The sequence below is a fragment of the Habropoda laboriosa genome, unplaced genomic scaffold (assembly GCF_001263275.1).
Source record: "Habropoda laboriosa isolate 0110345459 unplaced genomic scaffold, ASM126327v1 scaffold11, whole genome shotgun sequence".
Taxonomy (NCBI): Eukaryota; Metazoa; Arthropoda; class Insecta; order Hymenoptera; family Apidae; genus Habropoda; species Habropoda laboriosa.
Window position 1 is genome coordinate 1,414,616 of NW_017100150.1, and position 25,656 is coordinate 1,440,271.

The following is a 25,656-nucleotide window of genomic DNA, read 5'->3' on the forward strand; positions in this document are numbered from 1 at the left end:
CCTGGAATCGACTCGATTCTCGGAAATTTCGTCATTTCTCGGAAATGACGAAATTTCCGAGAATCGAGTCGATTCCAGGAAGCGACCTCCTATCACATCATGTTCGCCTATTACAAAATGAGAATTTCCGACTTTCGAAAATTTTTAGCCGAAAATCGACTTTCTAATAGGCGAACATGATGTGATAGGAGGTCGCTTCCTGGAATCGACTCGATTCTCGGAAATTTCGTCATTTCTCGGAAATGACGAAATTTCCGAGAATCGAGTCGATTCCAAGAATTGACCAATGGGCCTTCGAAACTTTCGGTTCTCGAGAATTCCTGGAATTTTCGTCATTTCCGAGAAATGACGTAAATTCCAGGAATTCTCGAGAACTGAAATTTTCGAAGATCCTTTGGCCAAAATCTGACATTTTATTAGGCGAACATGATATGACAGAAGGTCAGTTCTTGGAATTGACTCGATTCTCGGAAATGACCAAATTCCAGGAAGTTGCAAGCGAGATTCTCTCGTTTGCAACTTTGTTTCTGCGGGCCGCTCCCGAAAATTGCACATTGTTGCAAACGCGTTATCAGATTTGCAACTTTGTTGTCGCGAAAATTGCACATTGTTGCACGACGGGCCGTTTTGCAACAATGTGCATATTTTGTGAGCGATCTTCGGCAACAAAGTTGCAAACCCGATAAAGCGTTTGCAACAATGTGCAACTTTCGGGAGCGATCCTCAGCAACAAAGTTGCAAGAGGGAGAGAGCCTCGTTTGCAACTTTGTTGCCGCGATACGCTCTCGAAAACTGCACATTGTTGCAAAACGGCGCGTCGTGCAACAATGTGCAATTTTCGCGACAACAAAGTTGCAAACCCTATAACGCGTTTGCAACAATGTGCAACTTTCGGGAGCGATCCTCAGCAACAAAGTTGCAGGAGGGAGAGAGAGCCTCGCTTGCAACTTTGTTGCCGCGATACGCTCCCGAAAACTGCACATTGTTGCAAAACGGCGCGTCGTGCAACAATGTGCAATTTTCGCGACAACAAAGTTGCAAACCCGATAACGCGTTTGCAACAATGTGCAACTTTCGGGAGCGTACCTCAGCAACAAAGTTGGAAAAAAGAGAATCTCGCTTGCGTGAATGACGCTTGTAACAATGTTACATTCAAGCGTAGTGCTTGTAATAATGTTAGCGTTGAAAATAACGCATCTAATAATGTTGCAATCAGAAATAGCGATTCCAACAATGTTTGCGTTCAAGTAGAACGCTTCAAGCAATGTTGCATTCAAAAGTAACGCGCACAACAATGTTTTGCATTCGAAGTAGTGCTTTCGTCTATGTTGCATTCGAGAATAGCGACTGCAACAATGTGTGCATTCAAGTTTCAAAGATGAACAGTGAATTAAAAGTATCATGCTACTTAAAAATCACCGTTCAACGATATAAAAGTTCTATTCCTGCTACTGCAACCGTGTCCCACACCTCGATCAGTTTGCAACCTCAACTCACGCGGGAACAAAGACTCCGTGCAAATGAAACGTCATTATACATTCTCAACATATTTCTCCATCCCTATAAATAACCTCTCTACTTGTAAACTTTAAAATTTCTGAGATTTCTTGCGAGTCAACCATAAGTCAGACAACGAAATTTGTTAATAGTAATGTCAACCATATCTAAGACGCTGGTATTTTGTCGATATTAGTAAGAAGTGCTAGTCAACGATTCCTCAGATGCTTGAAATATGTTTCGGAGTAAGCAAGTAGTGTAAGTCAATCAGTTCTCAGTCCTTCCAGAATTCTTTACGTCCGGAGAAACGCCGGCAATTGAGCGAATTAAAAATTGCATGCAATAAACAGTAGTTGAATTGTAGAATAAGTAGTATTTCTTATTAAATAACAATTTAGATGGTAGTTCATGAGCATGCAATAGATGAATTGGAAATTATTTATAACTTTTATTCAACATTTGAATATTAATGTTCTTTTTGTTTAATTTAGAAGGGGAGTGTTGAGGCCACCACGGGAATTAAGGAGGACGTCAATATCAGGAAAACAAATGAAGAAATGTAATTATTTATCAAAAAATTAATCGTTCATTGTAAGATAATTGTACAAAATGTATTTTACAAAAGATTTACAATAAACCAGTACTGTTTTACAGCATTTCACAGTCTACTCATTTCTCCCTCATACACCATACTCATTTCCCTTTGCGAAACACTTATTCTTTAAATAACATTCCTTTGCAAAATCAAATAAACTACGTCCGGATGTCGTTAGAAGCGCGTAATAATCGAAGGAAATCCAAAATATCCCGAAATTCGAGCCAAAAACTTTGAAAATTACGAGGATATAGCGTCCAGAATGTAGAATCTAGATTCTGCTACATTTTTCTTTATTCTGTGCTCATAGCTACAATTGTATATTGCCAAAAACTGGACAAAGAGAAGAGCGACTTTAAATCATTTTTTAAATCGCTCGCTGTAGCGAAGGATACGGTACTTATTGTCGGTTGAAGACTAATTTCACGCAAAAATTTGATTAGAAATTACTCGCGAGGGTACGGTCACACAGATTCCAAGAATATAATAGTTATTAACGGTTGCAAACTGACACAGTCGTAAAATACATGATTCGGTAATTGGACCGGGAACAAAGGTATCGCGTAAATACCGAATTCAAAGTTCACTCATTTGTAAATGTACGTGATAAGCAGTCGTTGTTTACGAGGTTACGCAAATTATCTCTGTAAATAACATTTCACAGTAAGTTGCGCAATTTAATAAAATAAACTCATCGGAATACTTCGTATTTGCCGCACGAATAATCATTTCACACCGCTTTGACGCGTCCCGCGGTGTTTCCTGCGTCGATGCCCGATCATTCACGGAGTTATACTACTAGCAGTCCCATTAATCGTAGCATAGAGAGCGCCAGCGGTTTGATTGCTTCCCTCTCTCTGTGTGTGTCACTCCTCTCCGTGAGATAGAGTTTCTCTTTTTTTCACCCACGTCGTCGGTTCAATCTCGAAGGTGTTATTTCTCTCTCATTTCTCTCCTGCATACTCCCCGATTTTCTCTCTCGGTCACCCTTTCCAAACGTTCTTTCTCTTCACCCTCCCTTTCGCTTGCATGCTCGCCTGTTCGCACCTTTCTCATTCTCTCCTTTTGTCTCTGTGTGTGTCTCTCTCTTTTCGAGAAGCGTTAATTAACCCGCGCGAGCCGGCATCAAATAAATTTCGGTTAGAACGTGAGAAGCAACAAATCTGAGTCAGGTGGTGTCAACTACGGCGAATGCGAGCCACCTCTTACTTGAGTTACTTCAGCGCCAGGCTTTTGTGGTTGGTACGGTATTATGGCGGACATCTACACGCGTGCGCACATATATATATATATACATAAATATATATATACACACACATATATACACATATCTATGTAGAGAAATGATGTAAATGAAACATATATAAAAAGCGGCGAGAGGGAGAGAAGGGGAGAAAGAAAGTATTATACGAGAGAATGAGGGAGTTGATGCGGGAGAGGCAGGGGGACAGGGGAGGAAGAAAGGGACCTGAATGGGGTCGTAGCTACCAACAGCGTCACCGCATCTCCCGCGCGTCCTAATTAGAGAAATTTAAATTCATAGCCACCCCATGGCGCTGAACTTATCCCTGGCTCACTCTCCCTCTCTCTTGTTCTTCTGCCAACTCCCTTCACTTTTCGTTTCCTCGCGCTGCTTTCACCTCTTCTCTCTCTCTCTCTCTCTCTACAACTCAACCCTGGGTGCTTTACCTATCCCTTTTCACTTTATACACGTCTCTCTCTCTCTCCTTCTCGCCACCCTTTTCCTCCTCTTCTATTCTACCCTTGTCTATCCCCCCTGCCCACCCCGCCGCCGCACCCCTTCGCCGTCGTCTTTCCGGCTTTTATCCTACGTCCAAGCTCGAAGCGCGACGCACATTCCTTAACTAAAGCAATTACGAATCGCCTCCCTCGTGACTCGGCCGACTTACGCCAAAAGATAACGTCATTTTCCATCAGCCTTCTTTAGCAGCCCACTATCTTCTCAGGGGCCTTTTCGTTCTCCCGTTACCGATCTAACCGCGCGTGTCTGCGAATCTTCAACGATAAAACGTCTCGTTAGAAAATGATTAATCTCGCCGGTGCTTCGCTATGGAGATGTGAACGAACGAATAGTTCGTCGAGACGAATCGACTGGAGCGAACGATGTTACGATGTTCGTCAGAGGATACGTCGGGGGAGAAAAGAACGTTTAATTCGACGGTGAAATAATTCGGACTGCTACTGATTCCGTTACGTTTAACTTGCGGCCTCTACGCAGAAGCGAATTTTTACTCTTTATATCCTGCCGTCACAAGTTGCCTAGCGAGCAGACAAGATAAATAGTGAAGAAGACAAATAGTTGAACTTTTAAAGTCAAATACATATTTCATCATGTATGAAGTCCGCTTTCAGTTGCAGGGAACACTATGGCGTACTCACTTTTCCACCAACGATTTCAACAGGAGCGACGTACGGTTAACGCGACGTAATCTATCAGCGAGCAGCCATTACGACTATTATTATTGATTAGGTATTGTAATTATTTATATAGACTCATATCTTGCAGAAATATTTTTCAAACGAAGCTACAATATCTATTATTCCGAGAATCGCGGATAAGTGCACTGTAATTTTAGTTAGAAGGTAATATTAATATTGAACGGTATGTGAATTTCGTTTGTCCTAAGTTTCTTGCAAGTTTACACACATACGATTCCTCAGCCGTTCCTTAAGAGTAAAAATAGTTAGACTATTATACGAGCCACTCAGAAGTCAAAATAATCAACTCTACTTTTTGGTATTCTTCTAATTTTAGTATTAAAACATATGCATGGTGCTTAATTTTTCACGAATTACACAAATTTCACAAATTTAATTTGACGGAGTTAGTCACTTTGGCCTCCCGAGTGGCTCAAATAATAGACAAAGTTCTCATACCACTGAACGTTGCTCGAACCCAACATCTACATTAGTAGTGACGCACGGGGTTCCTTAGAATAGGAGCGACAAGTGCACAGGGTAACGCGTGAACCTTCCTTTATGCAGTCGTACAAGGGCTTAAGCTGTCGAATTCCCTGTATCCTCAGTCAATCTACCAGGGATGAATTAACGACGAGAGGTGGGAATAGGGCGAATGAACTGGGTAGTTCAGAGCGGAAATTCGTAGGGTAAGCCCCTGGGTGATCTCCAGAGTGGTCACTAATACTCCGTAAGAACGCCTAGTGGAAGCTGTGGAACGTTGTTCCCCATCAGTTCCTACTGCCTACCAACACTGAATGCATTCCTTCTTGATTAGGATCCCTTCCGAGGGCCGATTTGCTCGCATTTAGAGATCCACCCGACTCTATTGGCCGGGAGTAGCACTATCAATACACTCTGATCTAAGAACCTCGATTTAATATCGGTTGTTTAAGATACCTGCTACTTTGTTACCCCAAATGATCACATTCAGTATCTTAAATCCTGTACTGCGGTTTTATTACTGTGATTGCAACGTACTCCGTCTGTTCTGAATTGAAACGTTTAAAAGCTTCTGTCAAGTCGAGCTAAGAAATATTTCAAATAAAGATTGTCGTGCAACAAAGATTAGAAGTTCCAAAGTGTTATTTTCCTATTTCTCATTGTTGAATTTTGAAAGAATATTTATTTAAGGCGATACATAACTCTAGAGGAACTTCGTTTAATTTGTACGTAAGGTGTAGAATATTTTAGTCCAAGTTAAGGACATTGCATCTTATTTTATTTGAAAATAATTTAACACCATTATTTGCCTTGTTGCGAAAAATTATTTCGGTAATATTTCAACTACAATAAGTTTAATATAATGGTTTTTTCATTTTGCGATGTATGCAACGAAGTTTAGATTAGGTACACTAACATCTGTTTCTTTCGAACTCGTCAATTCACATTCGCGTTTTAATTCACTTTGATAGACGCCACTTTTTTGCATAAAAAACCACTTTGCACGAAAAAGCGACTTCGCATATTACATAAAATATCGCACGTCCCAAGTTATTTACATCCGAACCATTTCCCGACGAATGCAAATCATTCGCACATCGAAATGTTTAAATACAGACCCTTTTCGGGAACTAAAAATTGTAAATTTAATTACTCTCTTTCGCAGCGTTTCAACGTATCGCGAAGAGTTCGTTTCTGTCCAAAGGTATATTCCTACCGAAGGGTAGCTTTTTGCGAGCGGACCAACTAAAAGCTAGTATAAATCATAGGGTAACTGGACAGACATTTACAGAAGAAACCGCCGAAGTCTGAGAAATTTCTTGGGTCGAATAAAGCTTTTGCTGAATTAGCTAAAGTCTGATAAACATGTATAGCCTTGGATTTCGTACGATATTACTCGGTTTGTTTATTATATCACGAATAAAAACTGAAAGGAAAGTGTCTCTTTAGGAAATTACTTAATCACAGCATTATAAAACATATATCAGCTAAAATATACTCACTTAACCCTTTACACAATGATTCTCTTTCTGATTGTGCTTTAAGCGTCAACCATTTACTATTTTAGTACAAGCTAGTTTGTCACAGATTAATTACATTTAGTAATCCTCAGTTTTGCAAATTAAGACGAAAGTTGGGATTGCAATTAATTTTTGTTACTGATATAATTATTTTCGTCACATCTTGACCAGAATCTCTGCCACGAGAGTCTGACACGTTGTTACAGGTTAAAGGGTTGAAGTATTACAGTCCAACTTCTCACATTTCATCCGAGATGGTAAATCTCCAAGAAATGAAATAAAAATTGAAAATTTTCGACTTGTCATACTTTTCTCTCTAACGAAACGTTGCTTAACTCTTTGACACTCCCACCTGTAATTTACACGTGCACAACTAATCCTCCAAAAAGTGCAATTCTGTCCAATTATCTTCTTTCACTTTCCGTATTTCACAATCTTTTCTATTTTCTAGTAAAAACGTAAATTACAGCATTATAAATAAATGGTAAACTTATTTATCGGGTTAATAAAACCTCTGAAAACTTCAGTTCACCTAAGCACCAACGAACCGCATCGATCGAGGTCCGTTAACGCGGCATCCAATCATATCGAGCCCTTTAGCCGATCAAGTCCAGCACAGTAATTCCTCGATCTCCTGTTGGTGATCAGTTATCAGTCTGATCAAAGCACGACAGAACCTCCCTCGCCGCCACCTCAAAGGTGGATCTCGGATAAACAAGCATCGAGAACGCGGTTGGCTCTCCTTCGCGACGGTTATGTAAATCTGCGTCTTTGAGGTTTGCGTAGTCGGGCAGAACAGTCGCGCGATATTCTTTGCCTGCTCGTGAAGGTAGCACCACGGATGATAGGTACTATGCATGGTACATACTCGAACGGTGGTTCCAAGTACGTTATACTTCTGGCGAACTACGACTAGCAGGTAGCAGTGGTGGTCTAGGGTGCTCAGGGTCGAAGTTTCGAGGGAACTAGGCAGAAGCAGCGGCATCGTTGCCGCTGGTTAATTTGCATCCCTTAATGAGTCGCTCACGTAACGCCCTTATCTTTACACTCTGCCCCATCCCCCCTCCAGTTCCCCCCTCTGCACCCTGCCAAAATCTTCCCTTGTTCGAAACGAAACGAGTCAGCGGCGGCCGTCTCTTCCCTTCTTCCCACTGTTTTCTTGTCATTCGGTCTTGTTATTTCTAAGTTGCACCCCCTTCCCCCGACGTTCGTTTCTTTCCTTTCCGTTCGAGCTCGTTCGCCTGTGCTCGCCTTCTCGTCCTTCCACTTCACCGACCCTTCGATCTTTTCCGAGGGTCGAGCAGCTTCTCACCGCGTAAGAACACCGGCCATCGGCAACAGGCATCGGGTATTCGTTCGGCCGACGATCACACTGGGTGGTTAGGCAATTTTCCACGTTCGTTGGATTAGCTTGGTTCGTTGGTGGAAGGATGCTCGCTTTGACTCTATATCTTCGTTTCAGAGATCTAGCTGTTGTTCTTGAGTTATCAGTGCTTAGATCTCAGTAATGGAAGTTTTTTGTTTAACACCTGTGAGATCGATTTTGTGTAGAAATGAAGATAATTATTTCTCTCGAATAAGAAAAATTCGAAAAATAAATAAAAGAAAAGGAAGATAGATAGAGAGAGAGAGAAAGAGAGAGAGAGGAAAAATATTTATTTCTGTTGAAAGAAGAGAGAGATAAAAAGAACAGAGAAGGACGAAGCTGGATGGTTTATTATTTGAGACACTTTTGGCAGTGAATAATGAAGTATTCAGTTCGGTTGCTGCAGAAACTTCAAGTTCGATATTCAATTAAATTGAACATTTCTCTTTCACGAATTTAGCAGAATTGAATTCAAGGGACGAAGAATTTAATTTTAGACTGTACTTAATGTTCAAAACTTGCAATTAATTGCTGTAATCTGACGTTTCGTGTATTGCAACAGTAATCTACAAATTAGATTACTTTTATTCTTCAGCGATTTGTATATTGTTTCAGTAAAAGTAATTACTAGTGATTTATGAATGAAACTTCTTTCCACGTCATATTTACGTGCCTCGAAAAGCGTCCAGGAGATGTATACTCTCACAGAGGTGTCGTAACATTTCAAAGAACAAAGGGTGACAAACTGTTCTTGATTTTTATCGCCCTAACTGCGTCGTAGGGAAAACGACCCCCCTCTTCATCGCGTGCGCTTCACTACCGCACAAGAAACAATTTTCTCCTCCCTGTTCCCCATTTTCAGCTCACCTTACCTCGACCAATTGAAATCTGGTCAATAGACAAATGATTGTCGCGCGCTATAAATGTCGATCTGTGCCAATTTATTACGAAGAAAAATACTTTTCATTTATAAAAAGTTGCACGAATTAAATCTCAGGAAGCGCCAATTGTAATTGAATATCATATTCTGCACGAAATTTCGATTAAAGGAACTGTGCAACAATTTCAGAAATAAAGATTTCCAGAGATTTAAGCACTTTTATTTAAAGAACAATTACATTGCAAAATTTTACAGAGCTCATTTACTACACTTTCCAAGATGTGCAGGAAAATATTATAAAAGTGTTTTCAAGCAAAAACAGAAAAATTGCACGATATTTCTACCGAGGTTCTCTATAAAATTGCAAAGTTTAAAAATAATTGGAATTTTCGAGTTATCAAAGTTCCCTTGCCGCTATCTAAACTCGAATATTTCGATATTCATCGAGGAACGATCATGATCTTATTATTCATAGAAATACCGCCACCTATAATACTCCGAGCGATAAAATCCTCGGGGAAAATCGGTGACAATGAGCAACTTCTGAAATATAGGGTTTGCGGCACCGCATTGTGCCGGCCCTGCTGTAGCAAACAGGCTGCCGCCCTTTTCCGCGCCACTCCTGCCCAGTTATTCTTGGTCGGGTGGCTCGGAAAACGCGACGCGACGCATCTGTTGCCAAATTATTTTGCCCACGGGTCCGTGAAAAATTTCCCCCGGTGCTATTATTGTTCCGTTGCGCGTGAGAATCTAGTTATTTGCTCATTTCATTGTTCCTCGTCGCGGCTTCGTTGGAAAATAGACGACGACGTTCTGGCTAAGCTGTTATAGGGACGTCGAAAGGAATTTGTCACCGATCGGGAAAATGTTAAACGGAAGAACGACGAAACGAGAAATTTCGGGGGGTTAAGTGGCTTCGAGGGGATCAAAGAAATATCAAAACGTTTTTACGTTGGCTCTCGTTTCGTTCGCTCGTCGCTACGCGGTGCAATTATTGTCTGTTCACTGTGCGTGAAAATGATTCTGGCTAAGGGTGAAGAAAGTATGCGATATGTACATTTTCTTTAGTAGCTGAAATCGATAGAATTTAAGGTAGACACCTTAGTTGGAATTACCGAAAGATTGACCCTTAAGTACAGACATAAAGTCTCTCAGACTACCTTGATAATTTTAATTAATGGTATACATATTTGTTTGTTCCACAAAATTTTACAATGTTACATAAAAAATTAGGAATATTTTGATTCTCAATTGAAACATTCTTCAAAGTTCCAAAAGTGAAAGATCGATAAAATTTCGCTTCTGTAAAATTATTTCCGTAGTAAATTGTCAAATTGGAGAACAAAATAAGATCGTAAATCCCCCGGTATTCAATCAGATCCCGTTTCTCCTCTATAAACGCAAATGTCCCCGATCGCGCAGAGTGCTCTTTACAAACTACCGGTCGAGGAGAGGCGACGAGGCCAATAAGATGGAACGACGTCTAAAATCTGTACGGTTAGAAAGACTGTAGAACGTGTAATCTCTACCTAATATGTAGAATGTACGAGGGCAATTTGGAAATTCAGTGAAACATTGGCTCCGCGATGGCCTGGCTCGCGCTATAAACCGGCTCAGGAACACTTACGCCGCTACCGAGGCAACATTATGGAAATAGGTCATCCACGATGCAAATGGAGAAACTCGATGAGCTCTTCTCAGGTGTACGGAAGCGGGTCGTAGGTATGTCGTGACGGCGCGACGTCGCGATACAGTTCCACGAGAACAAGCATCGCGTGGCAAGGAGGTTAAGCGATTTCGGTAGATCGTTTCATAAGGTGCGCGCCCGACTAAGGACGGATGCTGTTGTCCGATTATTGGGAATTAATGTAAATAGAAGCTCGGGTTGACTTGCCTAAGCCCGACTAAGCGACACGAGAGGCAGTTCCCGAACGAAACTTCCTCCTTCCTCAACTGGAAGAGAGAGAATCGTAACGCCGCCAGCAGCAGCAGCATCCTGCGCGAAACGCCCGCGAACCAGCGCGGCTGTCTGCGGCTTCTTGTCTACGTTTCCGCCAACGTTCTCCAACCTAACCCCCGCCATTACGAGCGATCGTGCATCGCATGTAGACGCCCCTTTGGTGAAGAGTTCGAGGTACACGGTGTATCGGTGGAACATGCTTCGAAGGATCGGAAATCACCTTTCCTTAATGCTTTCTTACCCTCGTACCACTGACTCGAGTAAATTCCTATTGCGTTCTGTCTTGGATCATGAACGCCGTTAACTGCGACCTTTCCAGATCTCGTAAAAGAGATTTTGTTAAAAACTTGGCGAAATAGTGCTTCCGTGTTCTGTGTACGAGCTATAATGTGGCATACAACAAAGCGTTCTCGGAGAGGATCTTTGAGTATTTCGAAATTTAACGGGCTTCTCTGTGGATGTTGCTTTTGTGCGAATTTAATTGGATGCGAAATTTTTGTGATTGGTTGAAAGGTGATCCATTTTTGGTAGCGAAGAGAAACAGATCTGAGAGAATTTAAATATTATGCGAGTTAATGTGAGAAAGGAAGAATTACTTTAAATGAAGTGAAAGTGAGACTTTTATCCTTAGAGCAAAACACGATACCAAAGTTTGGCTGCATATTTCTGTTACTGACCTACTGGAATATACACGAAAGAGAAGGGTTTTTGAAAAATACAGAGTAGCTACAATTCCCTTGAATAGTGTCCGATTCTTTCGGATAGAACAGAGATTCACAATTCGTTGACTATGCAACTTTATATAGCACGACCTTGTTCTATACCTGATATAACGCTCAAAGAACGTCATAGCAGCGCTGTTGCTAACTGTTGCATGACATGAAGTGCAGTAAAGCGCTTTACAAGGCGGCATGAACGCTTCTGTTTGATGTATGAAACGTCTGACAACTCCTGCTACCTATCTATAGAACCGTTTTGCATTCGGCAGTACCTTAAAATGGCACGCTCAATTTTCAGGACAATTGTATTGTAACTGGAAGATTTACGTAAAAACGCGCGTTCCTTTCAAAATTCTAATATGAAACATTCTTTCGGATAAGAGAAATTTTTTGTAAAAATATTGTCTCTTGTTTTCATAAAATAAAATTAAAATTCAATTATAAAACTTTCAATATTTGAAAGCATATACGTGAAAGCAGGTTAATTAACAATTAATAAAATAGAATGTAGTTCATTCTCGATAAAATCACAAAGTTTGGTTCAATACAATAAATAATTCTGAGTTAAATACCATAAATGATTATTATCATAAAACCGTGTTTTGTTTATCTGGAAATCGAGAGTTTTGTCCTTTACTTTTTATTCCTACTATTTTAGAGCTACCTTCTATGTTGTCACTTTGATTATTGAACTATGAATAACCCAAATTTTTATTGGTTCCAATAAATGCTGAGAGATAAAAGTAAAACAATTTTCTCTATCTCCTAAAGGAAACACGTAGAAAAAAGGTAAAAGTGGATAGTTATATGTTTCATAGAAGACCTCAGAAAATGCACTATTATAAATTTTGAGAACTTTTTGGAAAACAAATAAGTGTCAGTCATTTTGACTACTTTGGTAGTTCTCTATTTCCATTGCAACATGTACGTATGCACACATTACGACAACCATAGGTTCACTTTGTATAAAGAATGGCAATAACGAAACAAAAAATACGATTGTCCACGAAATTAATTTACAATATTCACCAAATATAATAACATCAAATTAATCCCAGAATAATCAGAAAAACAGTTTTCAAACAAAAACAGAGTACGTATTTCTACAAAAAACCGTACTGATCCATATTTCACAATGGACCACTCTGCACCGAAAGAAACTCAAAAACCATGCTAATGTTCTCCGCAAACGTTTGCCAATCCAGCTTAGAACGGAGCATTAACAGAGGGTGGATGGTGCGTTTAACGTGCTCTCAGTGAAAGAGTTCGTTGCATATCCGTCGTTTGAGAGGTTCCGATTCGTTAACGTGTCTGAATACTTCAGCACGTGGGTGGAAATAGGACAGAACAGAAATACAGCGAGAGAAGGCGAGAATGTTCCAAAGTGCGACGAAGAGCGACGAGGATGCGGTTTGCTCTTCGGAACAACTTGGAGAGCGTAATAAATAATATCCGGTGCCCATTTGCCTGCGGGCAAAGGACTAGTAATTAAATGGAATTATTTAGTGTTATAAAAGAATGCGGTAATAGGAGCAACCGCCACTGAGAAACTCGGCTTCGCTGCCCTCTCCTCTCGATACCCTTGAGGATATGCGAAGGAACGTTCGCTGAAAGGGGGAATAAACGGGGGGGAAAAGAAGACAGAACGACGGAATTAACGAAAGTTGGATAAAGAAGGAGAGAACGACAAAGGTTCGCCTCTGTACGCGAAGAAAGGCGGAGGGAGGGAGGGATGTGGAGAACAAGAGGAGAGAGAACAGTGTACGGCGTAAGGGTCGACCGCAATGAATAGTTCATTTCTCTTTGAAACTTTGTTGGAGTGCACGGTGATGATTAGCGGAGACGACGGTGAAATTTGCCAAGTGACCGAGAAGGGCAAAACGCGAGAGTAATTCGCAAACTGGCCTTGAAAATCGAGTAAATACCGCCGAGTTGACGCTCGCTGAGACGTCCTTAATATTCAGAACTCACAGACCGAAGAAATTTTGCCGAGTGGTTGATCCACCGAGTGTGTTCGCTTCGTACACACGCATGTGTGTACGTTCGCATTAGACGTTGCGTCTTATGTTTGCGCACGTTTAATCGCATTGACATGGTGTCTTGTTTTAAGAAGATACTGAAGCGTACGGTGTAACTTGCGCACTCGTTATGGTGTGCTTCAGTTCTAACGCGTGTTGTTTTTCTGTTGTTGGACGTTTCTGTTCCCCCTTTTTCACGATGGGTAAGTTTTGGGAAGAATTTCTGGTGAATTGTTCAGCGTGTAAAATTGAGTACAGTTGTAATATGTTAGCTGAATTTTTCTTATCGAATGTTGTTACATAGTTGAGTTCTGTAATATTTACATTATGCAGTTTCTCGTAAGAATTATGAAGTTGATAGGAGTGTTTGTTTCTGGTTAGTAAACTTGAACAGGCACGTTTAAAACGCGAGTGTCGTAAAATTACAGAAACATCGTGCACAGTCGACAGGAACGACTGATAAATGTGTTTCTTGAAGGCTCTCGAAATGCTGAATATGCGTCAGGGTTTCAAATAGTCGACGTCCCCAAATGAAAAATTCATAGTGAACATGGCATGGAGCCTTCTAGTGTATTCTTCCTTTTCCCTACCGCTCTCTAAACGTACATACATTCGTCGTGGACATTGCTGAAGTGCCACCGTTGTCCTGAATGTCCACATTACATCACTGCACGCTTGTCGACAATTTTTTTTAGAACTGACTGCTTGCAGTTACTACGGGGACAGGTAATGATACGTTTCTGTGATTTTTCCTTTGCAGCCACGCGTTTGATCGTTCACGATCGATCTGTTCGAAGGATACTTTCCTTATGAACAATATAATTGTATGCGAAACGTTACTTTCGCAGAAACTTAGTGCTGAAATAAACGAAAGTCTCGTTGACAAAATTACAGCGAGCATTAAATTGCCAATAATACTTTAACAAAGTATTAAGATTATTCTTAGTTGCTGGAAAGTACGAAGTATGAAAAATAAAAATTTCTGAAACATTGAAATACGAAGATTTGGAAAAATTTTGGGTTGATTTAACAACGAGTTATTTTCAGTATATATATTTATGTGCAAATTTCATGTTGATATATCTTTGACAAACTCCGTCCTTTTCTTTATTCAAAGTTGTTTTTACGTTTTTCTTTGTTATATCATGTCAGAATGTAAAGATTGTTTCAAAACGCAATGTCGACACGTGGAACACGTGTGATAAACTTCACGTCCCCGATGTGCCGCTTTATCAGGTCCCTACTTTATATCGCCTGCACCACTGGTACATCACCAGTAGTATCTTCGGCACTGGTCAGCCAATATCTAGCATATTGGCAGATACTGATATTATATTTCTGCTTTTCCCTTTTGCACCCACGCGAAAATCTTAAGCGAATGTTACTTAACCAGGAATAATAATACGAAATGGTAGAAATTCCAGGTACACTACCTGTGCACATTTCGCCTAAAATCAATTATTATTCTTCTCCTTTCAAATATTAACTTAATTGTAAAAACAGTAAATTTATGAATTTTCTAATATACGTGGAATTATAATACGACATATTTGCTAATAAATGAAAGACTACCGTTAAATTTAAATTAACATCGACGAGGCTTAAATAAATCTTAAATATAAATTTTCGAATTTTCGATTTTTCGAAATAAAAGAAGATAGGTCCTTAAGGTTCGCTGAACCTTAAATATAAATTTCGAGTTTTCGAAATAAAAGAAAAAGCTGAAATTTTCACATACATTCCCAGCATCGTCTTTGTTCACGTGGGTGAATAATTGCGAAGGCAGAAAGGAATCTTATTTACGAAGTTACGATCGAATCATACTTCGGTAGTTTCAACTATTCGCCTCTGCTCGTTCCTATACCCCTGCTCTGCTCGCTCGTTCAACGGGGTGAAGTACCTCGAAAATAATAAAACCCCATATTTCAACGAAACTCCCATCGCTGAAGCAGCTATGCAAATTTCAAGAGGGACCTCTCCCCAACTCGAGATCGTAAGAGTGCACGGATCTGCCACTGACGTTTTTAATTATTCAATAAAAACTTGAACGTCGATATAGATAGCTCGAGATACTTACAGTTACATTGTCACCCTTTTACAATTGCTTTATTAATAAGTGCGACAAGATGCGTTAAACTTCGTCCAGCAAAAGGTGATACAATGCGAAAAGAATTTCCCTCAAATTCTTTCTAAGAGTCAAGATATAAAATTAGAAATTGGATACTTATCTTCTATTCTTATTATTTTTTAAACGTTTCCTCATTATTTCGCTACTTTATCTTACTGATTTAAAATTATTTATAAAAATTTCAATAGCAATATTACTGTACTCGTTTCAATTTTTTATTTTCTTCATCAAATAATACATTTTCATTATCTCATAGAATTTCCGAAAATTCTGAAGCAAGCTTGTACTTCTGATATTACCTGCAACTCGATAAATTCTATAAAAATATTTCAAACTCGAGACAGGTGAAATTACGATCCTCCAGAGCGATCCCAATTTTTTCACACACAAAACAGCTGTAACGGCAAGAAACCGTACCTCCTATTTGTCCCCTATTTTTCTCGTAAGCTGAACACCATGGTACACCGGAGCAAAGTGTACTTTGTGCTCGACGAATACGACTCTGTGAGTCACGGTTCTTCATAAATATCAAATGACCACTGAGAGATCTTAAGGCACTGCGGTCAGATATTTTTACTGTCCTCCGCTCTTTTTGCTCGCTGCAAAGCCAGGAATTGTGCAAGAAAGGTCAATCCAAATTTCCGTGAGGCTCGATCGTGCCTAGAATGAAACAACTATCCTCTACAATTTTCAAAGAGTACGAGGACACGGGACGGGAAACACTTTACGATATTCTGCACGTTATTGGAAGTATTACGCATTGTATATGTATTATGTCATACCGCCGCTGTACCTTTATATCCAATTTTGTTACGTCGTGCGGAAGGATCGCACAATTTGGTCACATTTATTGCTATTATTGCGATCGAAGCAATACCCATGTTTTTATACCTGAATACCTTCTACAGATTCAGGTATATTTTAAAATCTTCTGTTCTTCACAATTTTTTTGAATTATTTACAAATTTGCATTTTCGTTACACATATTGCTACTAAATTGCTTTAACACATTTTACATTTAAGCAGCGATTTCTACGATAAACGTAAGGTTCTCCTTAATTTTTTAAAATATATAATCTCTTTGTGTATTCATTAAAAAAAAAAAAATTAATAAAATTTAGTCGCTTCAAAGAGAACTGGTTAAATTTGATAAATCTTGTAAAAAGAACAGTCCAATTGTCAGGGAAAAAATGTACGAAATTTAAGGATATTTAATTTATTTGGAAATGTGTTCGTAGACTGACACATTCGAAAATTTGCCTACACACCTGATTATCATTGTCCGTTCGTGTTTCCCCACTTAAGGGTTGAAGAAAGAAAGAAAGGAAAACGCGCAATCAAGGCAATGTGTCTCAAGAGGAAAATTAGGTATCGAATTGTTGTTCGATTAGCCATTTTCTCTGATTTCCCGGATTGCTATTCTCTTTTTGGTTCCTCGCTCCGTATTGTGGCAATTACTGGCGAGCTGGGAAGCAATGCAGTTAACCAAACAAAAGGCCGTTAAAGCCACCCTCGATATCTGCACCTCTGCTTCCTGTTCTCGTTTATTTCGTTCCCGTCTCTCCTTTCAGCTCCGTCAGATATTTCGGTTGATTCTTGTTTTGCACCTTTCAAGAGAATGGCACCATCGTCTGTGATTACAGCGATTTACTTTAAAAGTTATAAAGTGACGATAAAATCGTTCCACGCAGATTTAACATGTACGGTAGAACCACGTATAACGCGGGAAAATAATACGAATTAAGTTCCAATGACGTCGCTTTTTGGGTCAAATTTAATTAACCCATAATTCCAAATTTGTACGTTCTTTTTTTTTCACGGAATCCTTCTGTACTTAATGAAAATGTAAAAGTAGTTTATTGAATATTGGTTCTGAGAAATGACACGTATGAAATTAACGATTTCATTTATTAACACGTTCAGGATGACAGGAAAATTCACGAAATACTCAATACTGTTAGCATTTCTCAGGACCGAAGTGTGTATTATCATTAATACTTAATTTTTCAGCATGTAATGTGAATATGTGGTCACACCATCTACTCAATTTTTTTTGCCATTATTTTGATGATGGGTCGCACTGTAATATCATTAACCCTACAAAATCTAACACTTCCTTAAAAAAATAAAGAGACGAGTTTCGAATAATCTTCCCAGGCTAATTTTGTAACAGAAATTTAATTACTTCATATGTACAACTACTTGATACAACGTCCACGGTGTTAGTTCTACAGAATCACCAAAGTAAACCGTAATAACGGGAACAGAAAGTAACCACCATTTCGCGGCAACGTTTTTCTATTCGAAACGAACGAATCACGAGAGCCAGTCAATTTCGGTTGCCCGATAGCCTGTTAGTCGACAGAAAAGCAGCATCGAACTCAAAAACGCAGCGCGTGTCGATACGCTATCTCGAAGAACAAAGCGTACACGACGACGCTAATCTCGTTGCGAACTCTTCAACTATCCCCGAATCGCTCGCGGCGTTTCAAGATACGCCTGTTAACGGAGTCGAACTCGATCAGTGGGACATGGGTTCGGTCTGAAAAAAAGAGAAAAGTGAGGGAGAGCGAGGGAGAGACATGGATCGACCGTAGGCAACAGACAGAGAACGTAGCAAATTGATTAACCGGCTGATTCGCGGAAATGAAAGCGAACACAGGGACTCGGGGCACAATGGGGGGGGAGTACGGATCGCGTATCAAGTGGACTCGAGACACTCAGGGGTTAAATGGATCGGCCCGCATGAGGCCGGCCGGCGGTGTTACGGAGGGAAAGCAACGGCGGTCAAAGCGACGCTCGCTTATCTCGCTGGTTATTCAATTATGACAATTTGCTGGAAGGGAGGCCGGTACGTTCCATGCACCGGTTCACTTTGTACCGACGGTGGAGGCCGTTTCGCGATAAATTGAGCTCTCAAGAAGGTCTGCGATTGCCGTATATACGTGAATCGGTGTGGAAAAGGTGAATGGGCTTGCAGTAGTTCCGTCGCCAATGCTCGAGAAAGGACAACGATGGGTGTGTGCCCCTTTTTCTATCCTCCTCCACGTTCTCCATCTTCATCTGTCTCCATTCCACCTATGCTCCATCCTCTGCCTCTCCGCTTCTCTTTCCTGCAATTCACACACATACACGTGCACACAGATGGGGCGAGTGCTCGATATGCAAAATCGCTGAATACGGGGCCGTAAAACGCAGGCGGTGTGTATGCCAATATGGCGAGCGTGACTGCCACGCTTTTCTCTCGTTCCCTTTACTATGCCTATCGGCGAACAGCAGGAAAATTGGGATATTAACGTTAACGTTGCGCCCAAAATATTTGTCGAGGCCTTTGCTCGTTATGGCCAACCAGTGTCTGCGTTCAGTATTCCTCTATCGATGTGAATTGTTAACCAAATTACAAGACGTATCTCGTTTTTCTTCTTTTTTTTTTTTGGAAATTCTACATTTGCGAGTTGGGATATAGGTACATATTTCTGATATTCTGATATCCTAAATTTGAGATAAGCTACACTCACGTAATGCGACCAAGAACAGTGTATTAAATCACAGTTGCACGAATGACGCTCCTTTACCTGCGAGATGTAACACTTCACTAATTTTCTACTCACAATTCTCCCATGCTTCCTATCGGCAAACTCCATACTGAACCAGAAAAACTTAAAGAGACAACAAGTGGCTGAAACCTGTACAGTCATCGCATCATAGTACACTTCCGTACACATCACAGTTACGTATTCATTGAGAAATACAATTTTTATCTCCTCTTTTTTCAAATCTCAATTCGTCGTCCTTCACTACTCCTCACCCACCTCTCTGATAAGTTATCACAGACGTCACGTTACTCTTCCGAGAAAGATTCATCTATCTGAGACATTGTTCCGCTATGACTAATATTTTCCAAAAGAAAATTTCCATTTGTTGAACTTGCAATTCAAAGGTTTGTCGAAGGGAGAGAATTAAAATATCCGATTTCCAGGAGCGAGCTCAATTTTCACGTCGTTTGCGAAGAATCGAAAGAGATCGGTATTTGCAAATGATTGAATGGAAATTACGGACATCGTGATAAATCGGGACGAGAGTGTAGCCGGTCCGGGGTCAGATACGGTTTCCCGATTTCTACTGCGCGCCGCATAACGAAGCGAATTCTTTCCTCATTACTGCGTACATCTCATTACGTAGACGGGGAGCGGACATACCGCGATTTTCTCTGATCAAGAATTCCTCGCATGCTTCTGAACAATAAAGTGTGATTAAATTCGAATTTCAAATGTTACGAAGACCCGGCGAACATTTAAAGAAGTTGTCACTTCCGGTCTTTCTCACCCCTTTCTCCCTTTACCGCGGCTCGTTCGTTTGTCCGCCGCGGTGTCAATAGATTTCCGTGTAATAGCATTACCTGTCCGCGAATAATTTCAATTAAAAGTCGCCTTGATGAATTGCACGAGTCCCTCGAATAAATTCTACGTATAATTTTAGTTGTTTATACAATAGAACCTTGTATAATGCGATCAAAAAATTGCTAGTGTCCCCGTATAACGCGATAAAGAAAACAAAAGAACGTACAGATTCTGAATTTGTAATTTTTGGAATTATTGGGTTAATTAAATCCGACTCAAAAAGCGACGTGGCTGGAATTTAGTTTGTATTATATTTCCCGCGTTATGGGGAGTCCTACTGTATTAAAATGTTGCAGATGAAGCGACCGAGGTGTTAATAAAACTTTCAACGTGTGTAGCTTTAAGAAAAATATAATATTTATTAGTTGAATTTGGGCCTTTCATAAAAACAAAATTTAAAAAGCGTTGTCCAGTAGTACATTTGAGAACGAAATTCCCAAATCAGCCATTTCGTATTCAACAACCCAATAGATTTGTATAGAAAATTGAAAGGAGTATTTATCAAGAGAAATTGTAATCTCCTAATTGCAACGAATCAAACACGATTTATCAAGATTTGCAAAGTATATTCCACAACAAAATGTTATCAAAATTTATGATTGTTTCGAAGTGTTCCATGTTCGTTTTAATACTTCTCCAACCGTACATACAAATTTCGACGTTACTTAACCCCTTACCTATTCTTTACATCACTTAACCCTTTCACTTAACCCTTTCTATGCAGTCTTTTCGTAAAATATTCCAAATAAATGTCAACTAAATGCACTTCATTTAGAAAGAAATATTTCATACGGAAAGTTTAATATTACTATCCAAAAATTTGGAGAATCAGATCAAAATATGAAAACAACTTGCCCTTGCTCCAAGATTCCACTGTCTCCTTCGAAACAGTTCCCTTGGACATGTACACAGGGATTCCAGTGATTTTTCCATGATTCTGTACAATCCCTGGCAGTCCTCAAATGTGAATGTGTTGAGCACGTCCTGCGATTCTGCCAGGATCTCCTCAATTGTGTCAAAACGACGACCTTTCAGCCGCAATTTCTTCTTAGGAAATAGAAGCCAGTGGCAGGGAGTGAAGTCGAAGAAGCCTGTTGTTGTTTCCTTGCTTGTTTGGACGTTTGCATCGAATGTTCTTCCTTAGCCCCTTCAAAACCTCGCACTAAAAGCTGTAAAAGGATCTACCGACACCTTTTAACTGCGGAAGTTCATCCATTTGTGCGCGCTATTGAAATTCTCCGATTTCTTTCTTACAGCACTATATATGACGTAAAATAAATAAACGAAATTCACTCTATTTTTATGAATATGAAACACGTGATACTTTAGATTCAGAAATCAGTCAATCTTTCAGAAACTGTTCAATTAATCTGATACGTATACTTCGTGAAAAGTGTACAATTAGGCTTAACACTTATCGAAGGTAAATTCTAAATATCAGCGCGTTCTTTATTGAGATTTTTAATGCGGTAATTAATTTTTAAAGAGAGAGTTGTAAAAGTAGGTTAAACATGTGCGGTATTTAAAAATGAAAAGACATATTTCACAGAGGATAGATTTTATTGTACAAACTTTGAAATGTAATATAGACGCTCTAGAAAACTCGCGATAATAAAATATTCACTTGTGAAATATCACGGTTTCGAGTTTGACGTTCGAGAATTTCGAAACTAACATTAATGTGTGGCATTTATTTCACGAAACTTCGTTAACAATCTTATCTCGCTTCTGCTCACGTATTGTTATCCGAAACGTGGTCTTGTGTTATCAATTAAGCAAGCTTCTGATTGTCAATACATAATCTCCTGAATTATGTAAACTTCCGAGATATAGAATATTCGTCTTCTTGCTCGCTAATTCGTACAATATTAATAATGCAATTCATTGCAGTGCAAATTTCTTACGCGTTGTACATTAATTTGTAAAATTTACCGAAATTAATAAAGTGTTATATTAGTATACCTGTGTAAGAGTATTTAAAATTTGTCTGTAATTTCGAATATTAGTGAGAAAAGAAGACTACTTAGAAAGCAGTGATTGTACAATGAAAGTAAACACATTCTATCTATTAATATAATATAACAATAGCGTTAGGTAATTTATGACACACCTGATATATTTTCATTACCCGAAATTCGAAAGAAAATAAGATTATACAGATGCGTCATGCTTTAACTGATAAGTACCGGGGCAAGATTACGATCTCGATTATTTTAAAGCTAATAAGCTAATGACGTGACGTGAACAGATTATATTCCATACATTACATTACGCTTACATCTTCTGAATTAAATGTAACTGCTACGACAGCATAGTAATTTCCTAAGATTATCGCGAAGAAAGTAGAATATACATGACAATTCCATTAAAATCAGAAGCCATTATTTAATGTATCGCGAGCAATGCCTGTGCTGGCAGAAGAAATCACATGTCATTATTTGAAATTTTATTTGAAGAAAAATGAAAACAGATCTATTATCGAAATAATTTCCATTACTGTTGACGACCTTTCCCCATTTTTCTGGCAGCTTACGAACACCATCGCGATAGAAACTCGGTGGCTTTGAATGAATTATGAGAACCAAGTCGGAAATCTGTCATAAAACCGAGAAAAGACGATCTTTAATTCATTCTCACGTTACCTTAATCAGTATTAAACAATCGAAAACGCGTTGAAACGTCTTAAGAAGGTAAAAATCTTTATTTGACCGCTAACTAAAGGCAGAAGCAGCGATCGCCTGCTGTACACAACCAAAATTGGTCTAAAATCCCCAGAATTTTATCAACGAGACTAATTTTCGCCAGTCTATCGTCAAAGCTATTCGAAAAAAAGAAATCAATATCGTTCTCTTCTCACGACATTCCGTTGTATCTTATTGCCCTTGCCAACGAGTTACTCGACGTGGCCATGGCAGGGGTGGCGGAAAAAGCAACGTGTGTGCCCTTAAAGAGAAACAGAGAGGCGAAACGAGGAACCTAGACCAGTTCGTTGTGTAGAAGCGTTGGCACACACGTTTGTATGGTGGGTTCCTCGACAATAGGCATTGTGCACCCGCCATAACCAGGAACCGAACGCGACAGCACCACGCCGGTATTGTCCGAATGTCAGGCAAAGTTCCTCCTCTCTCTCTCTCTCTTTCTCATCATCCCTTGCTCCCTCACTGTCACTCCTCCTTTCTGATTCGCGTGCGTACATTTTCTTGTAACATTCCTCCTCGCTGTTTTCACTCTTCCATATTGTTCCCTCCTTTTCACTTTTTGCAAATATATTTTTCCTCCAATTACTTTCACCTTTCCCCCCAAAAATTTTTACAGCGTCGTTCGTTCGCAGAGATCGGCGATAAATTATTTTACATTCGCTCCATGAATCGTAGAGCGTGTGCTGTTCCAACGAGATACAGTATTGGCCAAATATGAATCATTTAAAAAATATTTGAAATATTGAAACGCGAAAACAATAACTTTTGTATTTATTTTGGCGATACTTAGTTGGACCACACTTTGTTCAACATTTGACAATCGCAGCAATTTAGTTACGTCTCTTACCCTGTTTTTTTCTTTTTAAAGAAGAATGAACTTGCGTTGATAGTCACTCGTTATCAGTTCACTCATATCTGGAATATTTCTAGCCGGTATCGAATATTCACTTGTTTCGGGAAGATCGCTAATGGGTGATTTTAATCCCAGTGCTAAAGGAAAATGAGAAAGATCAAAGGGTTGGAAAAAGAGGGATAGAGGAAAAGATTTAAAAGACCGAGGTAAACACGTGTAAACTATGACCTCGAGCTAATTTCCTCGAAAAATTTAATCACTGATCGATCAATTATCTTCAATGGATTATCACCCACTGAGGTAAAGTGCTTGTACCCTAATAGCATTTATCGTGGCTCGATTGATAAGGAAACAAGGCAAAACTGAAGATAATGGCAGTCATCTGAGTATATAAAGTGAATTTGATATACGTCTATATCATTCAAATACATAAGTGTCTGAATACGAAGTTCCTCTCTTCACAAAAAGGAAAATGAAAGGTAAGCTAATTGATCTTAGTACAAGTCTACCCGGTAATAAGGCGAACAAGCATTGAACAGGGATTATTATTTCTTAACATTTCGTTATTTGTCATTGTTAAGCATGTACTCTTAGGGCAAGCATCGTATGTCACATATGATCGTGTAATTCTGTAAAACACATAATACCTACATTTTTCTTACTTTTAACTGAACAAATGAAATTCTGTAAAATAAGGGAGAACTAATCGATACAACAATTTAGTGAAAAATTCGGATAATTCTTTACAAGGTTGGTCCGCCTAACGTGACCAGCTCAATTATTTTCGTTATTAACAGACCGATGAAAAATTTTTTAAAGGATCTCCAAAGTGACGACCTTAGATTTTCTCTTTTTTTTAAATTAATGTTCAAGATCACGTTCAATTTTTATTAACTCTATAGTCTTTTTCGCCTATTAGCCAGCAGGCACTTGGACAACTCCAACGATCTCAATACAATACATATTCTTTATCTATAAAGTTTATACAAAGAAAAAATTGAAAGTGACTTCGAAAATTTATTTAAAAAAATCTAAGCTCGTGATCTTGAAGATCCTTCGAAATTGTATCCTTCGTGACAACAAAAATTTCGATCGTTAGGCGAACCACCCTGTATGCTGTAAGAATGATTTAACTGAAATGCGTTTCTCGCAAGAGATCAACTACGCGAAGGAATAATTGGATTTGTCGTTATCTTTACAGGACTGATGTTGTTAGTCTTGTCGGTCTGCGTGGCCTGCGCATTCGCTGATACCAATCCCCTTAAACCACAATGTCCAGAAGAAATTGTCGACGATAAGGTTCCAATGGTTGTACATCCATGCAACTGCAGCTCTTATTACGTCTGTCTCACCGATCCACCAATCCCCATGACATGCCCTGATGGCCTTCAATTCGACCAAGTCAAGCAGATCTGCGACTTCAAATGGCGCGTCAAGTGCAGACCACACCCTCAATGCCCAAAAAGGAGTGCACTCAACAACGAAGTTGAAACTTTGTAAATACTTCTTTTCAATTCAATTTCGTATTTGTCTCCAAGTGGAACGCGATTACAAAAAGATGGAAGATAAACGTACACTTTTCAGTGATCACGTTACTTGGTATCAACTTGGAACGTTATGAATATTTCTATAGTCATTTGTCTACTTGTTCAAAAGCTACTGCTACCCATACAATATCTTGTACTTCATAAATGAGAAAGCAATAAACAATTTTATCACACCTTAAATACGTTTTACATTTATACCCTATATGTTCACTTCGACGTTCGCCTTTTGTAAGAGTATCGGTTCAATGAAAAATAGTTTAAATAGAAAATAGAACTTTGTCACGTTTGGAATTTGACAACAAATGACGAATAAAAAATTCGGAGTTAAGAAGGCAACTGTCAGCGTTGATATTTCTACCGACCTTCGATCAAATTAAATTTGAAAACTTTCTTTAATATTGTTAACTACATTTCAAGTGATCTCAACTGCAAGAATTCGATTCACGAGAAGTTATAAATCCTTACCTGAGTATTTTCTTTATATAATTATTTAAACGAGAATGTTTCTAATGTTCTAATAGTCTTTTATTACAATTGACACCTTTCAACAAC

General features: G+C 39.3%; 1 protein-coding gene across 1 annotated transcript; it reads left to right on the forward strand.

Moving 5' to 3' along the window:
* The first annotated feature begins 23,991 nt into the window (after positions 1–23,991).
* On the forward strand, positions 23,992–25,057 carry LOC108574671 (peritrophin-1-like). The gene is made up of 2 exons (XM_017937298.1): positions 23,992–24,036; positions 24,759–25,057. Exons 1-2 carry the CDS (start codon positions 24,030–24,032, stop codon positions 25,055–25,057), a joined length of 306 nt encoding a protein of 101 aa, XP_017792787.1. The 5' UTR covers positions 23,992–24,029.
* The last annotated feature ends 599 nt before the right edge of the window (positions 25,058–25,656 follow it).